General features: G+C 37.0%; 1 protein-coding gene across 3 annotated transcripts in view; it reads left to right on the plus strand.

Annotated features, from left to right (window-relative positions):
- Positions 1-15,168, plus strand: part of RIC1 (RIC1 homolog, RAB6A GEF complex partner 1) — a 49,385-nt gene that overhangs the window by 8,472 nt on the left and 25,745 nt on the right. For all 3 annotated transcript variants that reach the window (XM_015848970.2, XM_015848972.2, XM_015848971.2), the window contains exons 2-3: positions 1,333-1,440; positions 5,796-5,872. In XM_015848970.2, coding sequence (XP_015704456.1) covers positions 1,333-1,440; positions 5,796-5,872 — 185 coding nt within the window. The remainder of the gene's footprint in view (positions 1-1,332; positions 1,441-5,795; positions 5,873-15,168) is intronic.

Here is a 15,168-nt window from a genome sequence, read left to right on the forward strand (position 1 = left end):
GAGGGTAGCAAACAAGGGAATACCTGTCTAAGCTGAAAGCTATTATTGGTTCAAGAATGAGAAAAGTGAAAACAGATCTTAAATATGTTTAGAGAGGAAGACTGTTTCTAAGCCTGGGAGCAAGAGGAGGTAGTCTTTCATTAGGATTTTATGTCAAATCTAAACTTTCCAATAAAGGGGATGAAGACTTTGTGCCTTTGGTAGCTTTGTCTGAGCCTCTTGACTTTGGAAGTCATCTTGGTCCCTAGGAATAAAGGTACAAATTGAGCACTTCCCTTCATATGCAAAATCAGTTCAACAAACTATAGAGGCTGTTTGTCTGCATAATTTCTGGTGAAATTTTCTTGAAGTAAAAAAGATTTTCTGGATATCATCTATTTGATACAGTGGTCCATCTGTTTAGCAGAAACAATATAAACAGATTGTACCAAATCTTTTACATAGAATTCTTCTGGGTAATTTGGCAGTCCTTTTCATTATAGGAGCCTGTTAGAACTGCTTCCCCCACCGCCGTACTCCCCCCTTTCCTCATTTGAAGGTTTGGTAACCCTTTGTCTAATTTTTGTTCTCTGAAATGACTCCTTTTTTGTTTGTTTTCATCTGAAATCCAGGTAGAAACTAAACTGCCATGAGGTGTTAGAAAGCAGCATTCTTTTATTCCTCACGAAATGTACCAGAAGACATGACAAAAAGGAACATTCAGAGTTCAAGTTCTACATTTAAACAGTTAAGACATATGTATGCAGTACATTGGCATATATATTCATTCTTTTCCAAGAAATTGTTAGTGTATGCTGATGTTCCCCTGGGCACGCACAATTGTACTAGGGTGGTCCTATGCCCACTTAATCCCCATTTTTCTACCATCAGTTTAATCACTTAGGCTTTTGGCTGACCTTTAGCTGTTTTTCCCCAATTTGGCAAATTTCCATTTCATGCCATAAGAAGCAACTTCCAAAACAATATAATTAGAAATCTGAGGAAAACATCCTTGCACCTGGTGAAATGCAAAGATAAGTAGTCTATTATGACTCCAGTGCTTCTTGTGAAGCAGAATTAAGAGAAAACAAGGCTGTTCACACACCAAGCAGTGTTGAAACGGAAAGTTTTAGAATTAGCACTCATTGATTCCTTTTGCTAAACTAATGTATTGGTCATTGTGGCAGGACTTCAAGTTATTACATTTAAAAGCAGCATTGTATTGTGCATTGACAAATACTCATTCTTTAAAACTTTCTAAGAGAAACGTGTTGTAAGGAAAGATAATAGTTTACATTCCCATTTCTTCTAAACAAATGATGTAATTATTACCATGTTCTTTTTTCCGTTCAGCCCAGCGTATTAATTGTGAGCTACAAGGAACTGTCAAAAGCAGCTTCTCAGTTTGGACCTTATAAGCAAGCAGAGTGGCGGCCTGATGGCACCATGATAGCTGTTTCAGTAAGTAGAGTTTTTTATCTTCTTACTGTGGTTAAATGATTGTAAGAAGAGTTTTGTATTACTGGTTTCCTTGAAGAAATCTGGAGTCTATATGTGCACCTAACTAATTATTTACCTTACATGAGTATGTAATAGTACCAAGGGATAATAGAAACTTTCTAGTGCTTTTTTTTTCCTCTTAAGAATGAGTTGTAGTTCTTTATTAACATGTTAAGATATGTTTGCTAGAGGTTGTGCAGAACCTCAATATTTTTGTGATCTGATCACAAAGAATAAAGATGTGAATGAAGGAAGTAGTTAAAGAGTTAGGCAACATAAGCATGTTCAGCTTGATAATTAGAATTTATGGATTTTTCAGAAAGGTGAGTCTTAAATGGACAAACAGTTGAACTTACATCTTGCATGTGGGGAAAAAATGTATGTAGTCACATTTCATAAGTAGCGCTATGCTCACAGCAGTTCAGTAGAGTACTTCAGCTCCAATATTTAGAAATAAGTTGGAGGTGTAAGACACAGCAAAAGTAAAAGCAGATGTTTCAAAAGACAGTATATGATGCAGCAGTATATTGATTTAGAATACAGTATGTGATTCTTGCAGCTTTTGGCCAGGTCATGTATTACAAACTGGTCTTAAATTAGTTGTGAATTGTTTTGTAGCTTTTTAAAGTCAAGGTTGTAGAATTTCCTTGTGAAAAACTGCAAAAGATTGAAATAATTAGAATTACCCATCAAACGGTGGAAATGCGGAATCTCAAATTGTGTAGTAACTACTGTCTTGTTTGGTATGGCTATTTCATCTCCAAATATAAACCATCCTTTATACTTCAAATGGTGCCTGTAGCATCTTGCAGACTTTACACCAGTCAGACATTCTATTATAGTGGAAAATAATAGATGGTTGATAAAATTGTTCCTGCCTCTATTAAACTTCCTAAGATCCCATTTTTGTATGTAATACTGGGGTATTCTTTTCTTGAGAGTTAGCTTACAATGTTTAAATCATTTAAAAGTATCCATTGAAATCAATACAGTAATATATTATTACTGGTATTTCTGTTTGGATCGGATTATATTTGCAGGCTGTAAACGATAGTATTTATATACAATAGCAAAAAAGAGACTTCTGTAAAATTTACCAAGAGTAAACTAATCATTCTTCAATTTTATAATGCAGAATTTAATCACAAGTAAAATACTCAAGATTATTACAATTACATCTTTGTGCAGGAATTCAGAAGAGACACAATTTGTTATATTGAATTAATTTGTGTATTTTTTCTATGATGTTGAGATCCAGTTACTCGAGACCTTATAGTTCAACTATGGTTAATTAGTGTTAAGGCTATTCTTTTTTTTTCCATTTGGTTACTGGACTTCCAAGGTATTTTTTGTGGTTAAATGCATTGTGTTGTATTTTTGCAGATGATATCAGATTATATATGCCTGTATTGCAGACTTAGGTATCACGAAGTAAAATTTAAAATGGTCAAACATGGGAGGGGGGAATCGATTTGTAGCATCTGCTGTGAGGAAATTATTGTTTGTTCTGATGGCAAACTTTGATCTGGCACGTAAGGCTTTATAGTATCTCAGGTATCTTTAATGTAGGCAGTTAAACAAGCTTGAGCAGTTTTCATCTGTTGTTCTCTAGAAATTCTAAGATTTTTCTATTTGTATCTTCTGGTGTTAAACTGTTGGTACATTTCTACTACTGTATTGCTTTGGACTATCATTGCACCATCACTGTTCATGTATTGTTCATTTTTAATAGTTTGATCTCATTCTTTTTTTTTTCTTTTTTTTTTTTCCCCCCAGTATTTTGTGGGTTCTTTTCTCATATTACTGTATTAATATTCTTTTTCTAGTATTGCTGAGCTTAGGTTAGTATACACAGCCATAACAACTGATTCTAGAGGAAAAAAAAAAACAAACATACAAACAAAAAAACTTGGATCAAGAGACTTTAATGCAAAGAAAGATATTGCCATTGTAGACATTTGCCTGATTTGGGCATTCCTCCGATACAGGCTGTTTTTTAGGCTCTGTTCCCAGAGCTAAAGCAGAACTTTATGCAACACCACAGTATATGAGAAAACATAGTGAAATCCCTTGTAAGGCACTGAATGTTTATGTTTTGACTGTCAAAGGTGAGAATGATTAGGGAATAAAAGACAGTCCTGAAACTTCAGTAAATTTCATTGCAGCACAGGTGTTTATAAAGCAATGGAGAAAACTATCTGAATGAATGTGATGAATTTCCAGCAAGTATCTGGTTGGATTTTATGCATTTCAGCCTATTATTCAAGGAATAATTCTGTCTTGAAATGAACCTGTAACAATAGTAACTCCTGTTTTGAATGGGATTCATCTAGGCCCTTTGTACAGTATCAGTATAAAGATTACTTCACAGTATTGTTTTACTTTTCCTTCCAGTATAAGGTAACTTAGAGGTTAAATATTTAATGATGTAATGGAAAGAACCTGTAAAGATATTAGAAATGAGCATCTTTGTTATTTTTTGTTGTTGTTTTTTTCCAGTTTAATTAGATCTTCCAATTATTTTCAGGCCGTCTCAATATCACCTTTGTGGTTTGGATAGTATTACATAGGAAAAGTATTTGCTTTAAATGCAAGAATAGTGTTTTTATTATGTTAGTGGACTTTCTGAAGCTGAAACACAAGCTCATTTCAGAAAATTTGATTTCTGTGAACTGATGAACTAAGCTAAGAAGTGTTACTTTTGTTCACAGAACAGGAAACCAACCTTGCAAAGCAACTTGAAACCATTCATTTCAGTGCTGCTTATCTTAGTAATAATGCTTTAGGTACATACTCAGCCCATGTTTGTATTAAAATACTGTTTAACTGAAGTGCATTTGCTAATTTGCCTAAAGGTTAAATCTGCTTTGAACAAATTGTACTTCTTGTTTTTGAACAACAAACTTTATTTGCCAGTCTTGCACTGGATCAGGATCTTTTAATGATTGCAACATTTGAAAACTAAATGATTTGTGTTTGTTCTTTGAATAGTGTAGTTTGAAATCAATCTCACAGAACAGCAGCATATAACTGGCTATTGGATTATAGCAGATTTTTTTTCAGACAAAGAGAAAAAAACCTCCCAGCTTGGTGTCATCTGCAAACTTACTGGGGGTACACTCAATCTCCTCATCTACCTCATCAGTAAAGATATTAAACAATATGGGCCCCAATACCTACCCATGGGGGACACTGCTTGTCACAGTTTGCCAGCTGCACTTAACTCCATTAATCACTACCTGTTGGGCATGGTCCTCTAGCCATTTCACCAGGAGAATACTGTGAGAGACCATGTCAAAGGCTTTTCTGAAGTTTAGGCAGACAACATCAACAGCTTTTCCCTCATCTACCAGTCTGGTCACCCACTCATAGAAGGAAATGTGGTTGGTCAAGCATAGCTCTTCCTTGAGCTCCACCACCAGTCTGAGCAGCTCATCCACTTGCTCGCACCTCATACAGGTGGAATCCCTGCCACCCTCCCCTGGCAGTAGCAGGTTCAGGCACTCCCTGCAGCCAGAGACCTGAACAGCTGCATTTCTGGCAGGCCCTTTGTCTGTGCTGCCACAGTCTTCTTGAAATAAGCCTTCTGTCTGATGGAGACCACGTTGAGGCCTGGAGTCTCAGAGATCGCCAAGAAGAAAGCAGGTCTACTGAGCAAGGAGGGACAATACTTAACACTCCTCACCACTTGACCCACCTCCCACACACACAGCTGCAGCACCATATGGGCAGTATGGGTGGTGCTCACTTAGGGAACCTTCTCATTCTCGGTGGACAGCAACAATGGCTGCTAAACTGGTGTGATGTGTGATCTCCCCGAGGCTATTTTAAGCTTATCATCAGGTGTAAATGTTAAGGATGGGTGTTTAAACTGTACCACTAATGTGCCAGCTCCACCCCTGCTGACTCAGGAGCCTGTCCACAAGCTACCAGCAGCCCAGCACTAAGTGCAGCACTGTTGCTAGCTTCAAAAAAAAAAAGCCCTAAGAAGAGCTTTATCGTTGGCCTTTTTCATTCCAGATCCCTTGCCCGCTGCAGTCACACCTGCTCTAAAGCTAGTCTCTGCAGCAAATGACACGTTCGTAGGATGTTTAAACTGTGCTGCTAGATGAGTGATGTGTCCAGTGGATTTTGAGAGGTAGTACGAATTTTATAGAGAATGAATTTCAAAGCATATTTCTTAGTATGTCTGAGAATGGATAGCATGTAGATGCACTTGCTCTATATAAGACATGTAGATGTGACAAGAATCTGTACAGAGTTTACTTATGCATCTAGATGTCCAGATGTGCAATTGATCAGTATTTCTCTTTCAGACTGCGAATGGATACATCTTATTTTTTGAAATCCCTTCAGCAAGAGACAAGTATCTTTATGAACCGATGTATCCCAAGTAAGTATTGTAAACTTTCTTTGAGTTTTCACAGTGTAGGAAAATGTGACCAGACAAGTCCTGGGCAGATTATATGATCAAGTGCATTTTTTTTGTTGTTGTTGTTGTTGTTGTTGTGTTTTAAACCTTGATGACTATATAGAGTATCTTTCTTTGGAGTTAGGGTCAATTCAGAGAAGAAGCTGATCTAATTGGCTTGCTGTACACTGACAGGATTCCTGGCACTTTCTGGCAATTATGAGGTCTCAGAATCCTGAATAGCAGGGTTAATAATGTCTAATTTTGTAATTGATATAAGTTCTTTAGGATTCCTGATCTTGCACAGACTTCAATAGTTTCTTTATACTGGTTCAGTTAGATATATTTCTTAGGAATTTTTTAATAAAATCCTCCCCTCCCTCCAATTTTACAATACCTGAGATATTTTTGAAGCAAATGGGGAAGAAATTCCCTACATCTTATACATAATATGAGCTGTTTTTAGCAAGATGTACAAATATTTTAGTTTTATGTGTTGTCATTATCATCTTATTTCCCTTGTGAACCGTATAATACATTTCCCTTATTAAAATGTAGTGTGACTGTACCTGGGATGCATTTGTGGTTAACTTCATTGACTCGTAGTGTGATTTGGCATGATTTGAAGTTTTTGGGAGAGGTTAAAACCTTAATAGTACATTTGTGCATTTGCATCTTTACGTAGGCAGACTGTATAGTTGTTGATTGAATGCAGTTTGGTCACAGGAATAATAAAATGGTCTTGATTAATTATTGGCTAGAGATGACTTCTGTGAGGGCAGGAGATGCGTTTTCAAGTTCACAGAAAAAAGTTGATGAGTAGGTGTCATGGATTGAGGGCTTTTTGTCTGTGATTGAGCTTGGCCCTCCCCACCTCTGTCTCTTCCCCTGTGAGAAGCTCTTAGAAAACTGAGAAGGAGGAATTACTCGACTGAAATAAGAAATAAAATATTTTACTAAAAATGATAAAGGGATTTGATATAATATAAAAGGTATCAAGAGAAATAAGTCACAAATGGGGAGAAGAGCATATCAGCAGGTCAAGGCTGAGTGCTGCTCACAGCTTTTGCCCATGGGACAGCCTTTCAGTGGCAGGATATGACAAAGCCTTTGTGTCTGCAAGTGAAAACCTGTGAGGAGTATTGGAGGAAGATGATGTCATATAAGAGGAAAACATAATACATAGCTACTAAATCATGAACATTTAAAACTTAATGTTTATGAAGGCTTGTTCTGTGTTTAAAAAAAATAATCTAATTTACAAATATGTACTGGGAGAAATGATTTGGCAGCTAGTAGAAAATTTGAAACTGAATTAATTTTCACATCACTGGGTGTTACACCATTGTAGTGCATCTTTTTCTTCTGAAATAGTCCTCAAAGCTGTGGAATTTATTTGTCAACTTTCCAGAAACTTAAGACTAATATAGACAAGTTATATTACAATGCTTGCCTTTTCTGAAACCCGAGTAGGTCAAACTTGCAAACTGACTTTTCACATCTGATGTGCTGTCATCAAAGAAAAAAAGGAGAGGGAAAAAATAGAGAAGCCTAACCTACCAAAAATCTGTTAAAATGAAAAAGGAAATAGTATGTCTATAGCTGCACATAATGCAAACACAGTAAATGATAACTAATAGCATACTCTTCTACTGGGCATATATATTTAACTGGTAAAATCTGAAACTGTATGGAAATATGTATAAATTATGCAGTAAGAATGAAAGAAATTTTGGAACTTTTTATGTGCCGAGTTAGGGAAGGATATGAAAATAGCTATCAAGCTATATCAGACCAACTTTCATATATTAATATTGGAAAGTGACTTTTCAACCTAAGAGTGTGTGGTTTTTGAGAAGGTATTTGTTAGCTGAGTTGTCTGTTGAATGGTGAGGACTTCAGGGTATATTTATATCTTTTCCTATACAGGTGCACTGCTTTGTCAGTAGGTAGTTTTGCTTTATAGTTTCTCCTGTGTTAATCAGATATTAAACAAATTTAAAAAAAAAAAAAAAAAAAGTCCAACTTCCAAACCAAACCTAAGCCAAAATGAACCCACAGACAAACTAAACAAAAAACTCAGAACTGAAACTTTAACTTTTTGGGAGGATGTTTTTGTTTGCCAAAGGTGAAACTGTATTTTATTTCTGCGGGACTGAAATTTACCAGTTTACATTGCAGTTTACCAAATCTGTTAACTATGAAACAATTAAAAAATCATTGTAAAGGCTCGTGTGTTTCTTGCATTGTGCCTGAAAGGGATCATCTTACTGTTTTCTCATACTGTAGCAGTGTGTTCTTGGCTCCTTCTTGTGTGCTGGCAGTAGTGATTATGCAGCTGTGACTTAAGTCAAGCTAGGTTGCTGACCTGATGGGGAAACTAAACCTACCTCTTTCCCTTCTTTAACTCCCTGCATGCTGCCCCTGAGATTCTAGTGGCTTAGCTTCAGGCCCTCTTACAGTGTAACAGAAGGGCTGGTGTTAGGAAGTGGTGACTTTGAAGTTGCTCTGAGTGTAAGGAGCTGGTTGTTAGAACTTTCTGTTCATTAGCAGGATCGTGAAGTTCAGGAGCATGGAACAGCTGGCTAGTGATACTTATGTGGTGATTCTCTTCAGTTCATCGTAAAGCAGTTGCTTGTGATATTTTAACACTCATGCAAACATTAATTCTGACTTACCCAGCTCTGACTTACGTAGTTACTTATCTGTGTTATTTGTGAGTGGAGGTGTGGTGAGTTTTGCAGAATGCAGGGAAGATTGAAGTCTGTCTTTTTATTTGAGTAGTCTAGGACAGTGTCTTATCAGCTGCTGGAAACAAAAATGAAAGGAAAACAGGCCAACTGTAGGTCTACACACTCTGTGTACCTCAGATAAAGTTTTCTTCCCTTCTACCATTCTTCTCTTTGGTTACCTCCATGACATACCAGTAAGTTAACAGGTTTTGTAGAATATTATCAGCTAATAGACACACTTGCTTCTAATGTGTTCTTTAAAGTTTGGACTTGGTCTTAATCTTAAAACTTGGAATAAGCATCTGCTTAGTGTTTATGATCTGGCCAAATGTACATTCTGTAAGCAGAACAAGGCCAGTCCTCCAGTATCCTTGCTTTAAATAACCAGTTCTGATCGAGTCATGTATGGTAAGCATCATAACAAAAAAGATAAAAGGAAAATCCTCTCTTTTCAAGCTGAGGTCACAGTGCACTGAGAGTACACACCAGAAATTTGCTCAGCTGCACTTGAATCCTGGTGCAAGACTTTCTAGTTTAATGAGTAGCTGAACTTTTGATTATATTTCCTCCCATAAAGATGAAAAAGCTAATAAATATTGTGTTTAAGTACTCCTGTCACCTTTGCTCTCATTTAAATACAATGTGCGTGTTTTACTGACAGTAATAAAAAATATTAGAAAAAACAGATTAGAAGATACTTTCTTAGCTTTAGGATTTCTTTTACATTCCTCTGCTTTAGACAATTGGTAGATGCAGTGAAGTTACAGCTGTACAAGGCATTACTGTTTCTGAAACAAATTATTGTTTCAAAACTTGTTTTGTGCTATAGAGTTTGGTCGATAATTGAAATGCCTGAAATTATTGTTTAACCTCTATTTATAGAAATGGACCAAAAAAGCTGCTGAAAATAAAAACCCCTGCTCTTCTATCTTTCACACACAGTTTTTCCTAGATATGGATGGAGTAAGATGATCCTGAAGTGCTTACCTGTATTTGTACTCTTAGTAGAACTATCCCGAATAAACCCAACCAAACAAGTAAACAAAAAAACAAAGAAACTCAAGTGTATAGGAGTATGTGGATGGGAAGTGAGGGAAACACTTAAGCTGCTTGTACATCAATATGCATCACAATATATTGTTTTGAATTCTGGTCTTGTTATTCTTTTTGAGGCTTATTTGTTTCAGATTTACTGAAGCAGATGTTTTAAGTGTTTAGAGGTTGTTCAGCGTTATGCATGTTTTATATACAAACCAAAATCAGTTTAAAGTGATAAAATTAGTGCTTGCAGTGTAACAGCAGCATTCTGTTGTTCCAAAGGAAAACGAAAGTTTTTAATACTTTATCTAGTGTTTTGTTGTTTGTTCATTATCTTTTTATTGTTTGCCTGTCTTGATATTTTAGGGTATATTACAAGATATAGTTATTCAGATGAAGAAATCCTTTTGTCTCTGTTAATACTTTGCTGGAGCTTGCTAGTCTGTGGAATAAATGCTAAGTCCTGCTTAATCTACTTGACTAAAAACACATTTAAAAAAAAAAAAAAAGGTAAAATAGAGTGCCTCAGACTATTTTGCTGTTCCACCTCTTAAAAACCTCTCTCCAGTTCATAGCAGACTTGGAAGAGAATCAGTGTTGGCTGTCAGCCCACATTCTGTGATACTTCCCAGAAGTGAACACAAGTACAAAGGCCTGCTTCAATTAGTTCAGTCTAATTTTATCACCATATTACTAAAATTACTACAAAATAAAAGAATATGTGATAGTAGGGTGGTAAAATATGACTAATTCCTGCGTGTGATCTGCTTAGAAGTCTTAACTAGTGTCATATAAGTAGTGTCACATTAAGTGGCGATATTTTTTGAGGAGCTTCCAAACAAATTTGTACAGATATCATACAGATTGTTTCACAGGGATGAAATGTGCAGCAACATCACAGTAGAGACTTGTCTCTCTGCTGAACTGTTAATTATTTCAGTTCAGAATTACAGCAAAAATAGTGACAGTAAGACTTATAACTGAAAAGACATTGTGTGGTGATTTAATGCTGAGGATATTTTTGTCTTGTATTTCTTCATATCCTCAAGTGGAACTTGCATGGGAGCTAAGGGCCTTAAATTTAGAATCAGGCCTGAATGTCATGTTCTAACCAGCACGAACACGTTAACAAGCTAATGTTTATATTTCAGTTCATATTACTGTATTAATGCTTACGTATCTGGTTAGAGTATTTGTGCCCAACTCTTTTCGGTATTTTTCATTTTTTTCATTTTTTTTTTTTTCCTTTCCTTTAGTGAAACTGTTTATAGGTGCCACAAATTATATCAGTTGGGATTTTTTCCTCTCATTCAATTCACTTAAGATTAGTGTGCAGAAATGTTTTGAACTTTAAACTCTGCAGGGGTAATTGATTAGATATACAGCTAATGAACTTACTAAATAGTTGTTCTCGGGAATTAAACTTGCACAGAATTTTAAGTTTGTGCGATTTTTTTTTTCCTTGTTAAAATTATAACGTTGGTTTTGGCATTGATGGGATAATGTATATTTAAAACTAGATTAGCTGTAAAATTTTATTAAACATTGTGTCATTTGGTGTCCCAGAACATGGTTCATTAGCAATTAAGAAATCTTTGAAATTGAATCAACTTGTGGCACTGTTTCACTTCTATAAGAAATAGATGATTAGTGTGTCATAATCACAGAATGGCAAACTCTTTTGAGTTTAAGATTCCTCTGGATGGCATCCCTTCCTTCTGCTATATCAACCGCATCACAGTACTTCTCAAACCACAGGAACTTATTATTCACTCTGGCAGAGCGTATAGAGAATTCTTCAAAGTTATTTCCATTTTTTCTTTTTAAATCATTGATTGGCTTTTTCTGACTGCATGCATATAGATGTGGACTATGCCAGATGTATTTCATAGGCTGGTGACTGGCTGCAGTGTCTCATGGAGATAAAGAAGTTTAGAGGTCAGAAGATTAAGATTACGTGGAAATCAAAGCTCATAGTGCAACCTGTTCAACTTATTTCAGAACTGGTTGTAAAAGCATGGTAGACAGCGGCTGTTATTGAAGAGCTACATTTAAAGGTGATGATGGTGGTATAAATTCATCTGCAAACATTGTTTGCCCTGTTGTTTTGTTTTGCTTTTGTGTTGTTTGTTTGGTTTTTTTTTCCCCTCCAGGACTGCTTATTGCTTTTATTAGCTGAAACAACAATAAATAAATAAAATAAATCAAAACATACTGCTGAAGAAACCGTTTTAGCAGCAACTATTAAGAAGTTCATAGTTCCAAATGTGTATTAACAATATTTTGCTGTGTGTGTTTCAGTTACTTGTTCTAGGTATATTTTTTAATGAACCAGTCTAGAGTTTCGAATGTGTTTTTCAGTAGTGTCTCCACTACATCCCAAGCAGCAGTGAGTTGTGGGAGCTGATCATCATGTTGGTGGGTTGGTTGGTTGGTTTGTGTTTGTCATGTTTTCTTTTTAGTCCCTTTCTCCATTTTTGTCAGTGCTGGTTCTCACATCTTTTATTTTCAACATAGTTTTCTAAAAGATTTAACATATTACTTAGAGAGCCAGTTCTTCTCCCTGCAAGGTCTAATAAATGCAACAGAATTTGACTTTATGGTAAGAATTTTAGCCGTTCACTTACTTACATGTGTCTCTTTAATATGGAGAAAGTCAAGTTAGAAATCTATTATCAGGAGGTTGATATGGGAAAAGTTTAGTGAATAAATTTTGGAAAAGGGGAAATTATACTTAATGTATTTCTATACACTTATTTTAAGAGTGATTAATGAGATTTAGTTGTTTAGATCTTCAGCATCTTACATAGGCTTTGTAAAAACATATAATGTTAGTTTTCTGTGAATAGGCATCTAAAGTATAATGTAAAATATGGAAAAGGGAATGAATATGGTCATATAAAAAAAATACTTCTTAATCTTCAAGATCTGAAACATCACTAAAAGACTTGTATTCTACCTTAAAAGGTTAAATAACGTAGCACTCTACACATTCCATGTCACTGCATTTGGCAACCGCTGCTTCAGTACAAGCTGGGGAATTTAAGGATAGGGCACAGCTCTGCTGAGAAAGACTTAGTGAGTACTGCTGGATGAGCAGCTGGACATGAGCCATCAGTGTGCTCTGCCAGCCCAGGATACAGCCAAAAAACTGTATCCTGGGCTGCATCTAAAGAAGCATGGCCAGCAGTATGAGGGGGGTGATACTGCTCCTTTACTCTGCGCTGGTGAGACCTCACCTGGAGTACTGTGTCCAGTGTGGAGTCATCAGTACAGGAGTGATGTGGTAGACCTGTTGCGGCTCTCCTCCAGACATGCTCCAAAAATTACCCATGGGCTAAAACACCTTCCCTGTGAGGACAGGCTGAAAGAACTGGGGCTGTTCAGTCTGGAGAAGAGAAGGCTCTGGGCCTTTCAGTATCTAAAGGGGTAGTATCTATAAGAAAGAAGACAGACTCTTTAGGGGAGACTAGGGGAATGATAAGACTAGAGGAAACAGTTTCAAACTAAAAGAGTGAAAACTTGAATTGGATAAAAGAAAGTTCTTTACAATAAAGTTGGTGAGGCTCTGGAACGTGCTGGTCAGAGTCAGTGAGCATCCCATCCCTGGAGGCATTCAATTTCAGGCTGTACGGGGCTCTGTGCAATGTGATGCAGCTGCAGGCATCTGCTCATTGCGGAGGAGTTGGACTAAATGATGTTTAGGGGTCTCCTCCAACTCAAATGATTCTATATCTGTGTGTTTGGGTTGGTGGGTTTTTTTTTTTTGTGTTTTTGTTTTTTTGTTTTTGTTTTTTTGGGTTTTTTTGTTTGTTCTTGGTTTTTTTTGTTTTCTTTTGTTTTGTTTTTGGTTGGTTTTTTTTTTTTTTTTTTTTGGATCGCTAATGAAGTGGGAGGTTTTTCCCAGTTCTTTGTGCTGAGACATATTCAGAGGCTGAATTCTGTTAATGGATGTGGCCAATATCTTTAGAATCAGTTGAGGCCTAGAAAAAACATGTTTTGATACTTCAGCTACGTACAGGAATTAAGACTGAACTCTGAAAGACAGACTGAAGATTTTCCACTGTTTCACTTGCAGTTCGCTTGTTCTTCACTCGGTTTCCTCCCTATTGTCTCAATCAGGCTCTTTAACTTTGTGAAGGTGGTTTTAGTTGTCTCCTTTCTGAAGTTAGAATAGAGGTGAAATAACACACAGCTGGTTGGTTACTGGAATGTGTCCATTCCTCTCAATTCTTGCACAAGAGTTACTTAAAATTTGGATACAACAGTAGCAGATGCTGATGTGGCAATGCAGACCAAACATTCTTTCCTGCCTCTGTCAGCAAAGCAAATTCTTTGTTTAAAGGTCAAAGCAGCTTAACTTGTAAGGCTGACTCATGCAGATGTGGACAGTTTGAACACAGTGTACCATGTTTTCCCTGCACCGAAGGTAGGGGTTTACTTTGAATTGATAGTCATAGGTAATAAATTAAAAAATCTGAAGGTTTTGAGTTTCAATCAGGGTGATAGTGGATCTCTGAAAAAAAGATGTACTCTGTAGTTTGAGACAAATGTGCTGATATGACCTCATAGAGCTGAAATCTGAAATACTCTTACAGACTATTTTTAAATAATCAGAGGTGTTTAAAGAAAAAGAAGCCTGCCCTTATTAGGTATTATATTCCCTGAAAAAACATCTTTTAAGCTGTGGTGTTCCCATTCTGGCTTGTATTTTGTCTTCCACAAAACCAGTATTTATACTTAGTTATATACCTGTCAGACTCATGCAACGTGGTGTATTACAATAACACTTAAATGTTATGCAACATTTTCCTGTCGATTTTTTTGTTTTGTTTTGTTTTGTTCATTTGTTTGATTTTAAGGCCTTTGACACTGTCCCCCATAACATTCTGGTAGAGAAGCTGGCTGACAGTGGTTTGGATGGGCGCACAATGCTCTGCTGGGTGAAGAGCTGGCTGGATGGCCGGGCCCAGAGAGTTGTGGTCAATAGAGTAGAATCCAGTTGGCGGCTGGTCATGAGCAGCATCCCCCAGGGCTCAGTGCTTGGGCCGCTTCTGTTTAACATCTTCATTGATGATCTGGATGAGGGGATTGAGTGCACCCTCAGCAAATTCGCAGATGACACTAAGATGGGAGGGAGTGTTGATCTGTCAGAGGGAAGAAGGGCACTACAGAGGGACCTGGATAGACTTGATCAATGGGCCAAGGTTAATGGCATGAGTTTCAATAGGGCCAAGAGTCGGGTCCTGCATTTTGGTCACAACAACCCCAGGCAACCCTACAGGCTTGGGGAGGAGTGGCTGGAAAGCTCCCGGATGGAAAGGGACCTTGGTGTGCTGATGGACAGTTGGCTGAATACGAGCCAGCAGTGTGCCCAGGTGGCCAAGTAGGCCAATGGCATCCTGGCTTGTATCAGGAATGGTGTGGTGAGCAGGACTAGGGAAGTCATCCTGCCCCTGTAGTCGGCATTGGTGAGGCCTCACCTCAAGTACTGTGTTCAGTTTGGGG

The sequence above is a fragment of the Coturnix japonica genome, chromosome Z (assembly GCF_001577835.2).
Source record: "Coturnix japonica isolate 7356 chromosome Z, Coturnix japonica 2.1, whole genome shotgun sequence".
Classification (NCBI taxonomy): Eukaryota; Metazoa; Chordata; class Aves; order Galliformes; family Phasianidae; genus Coturnix; species Coturnix japonica.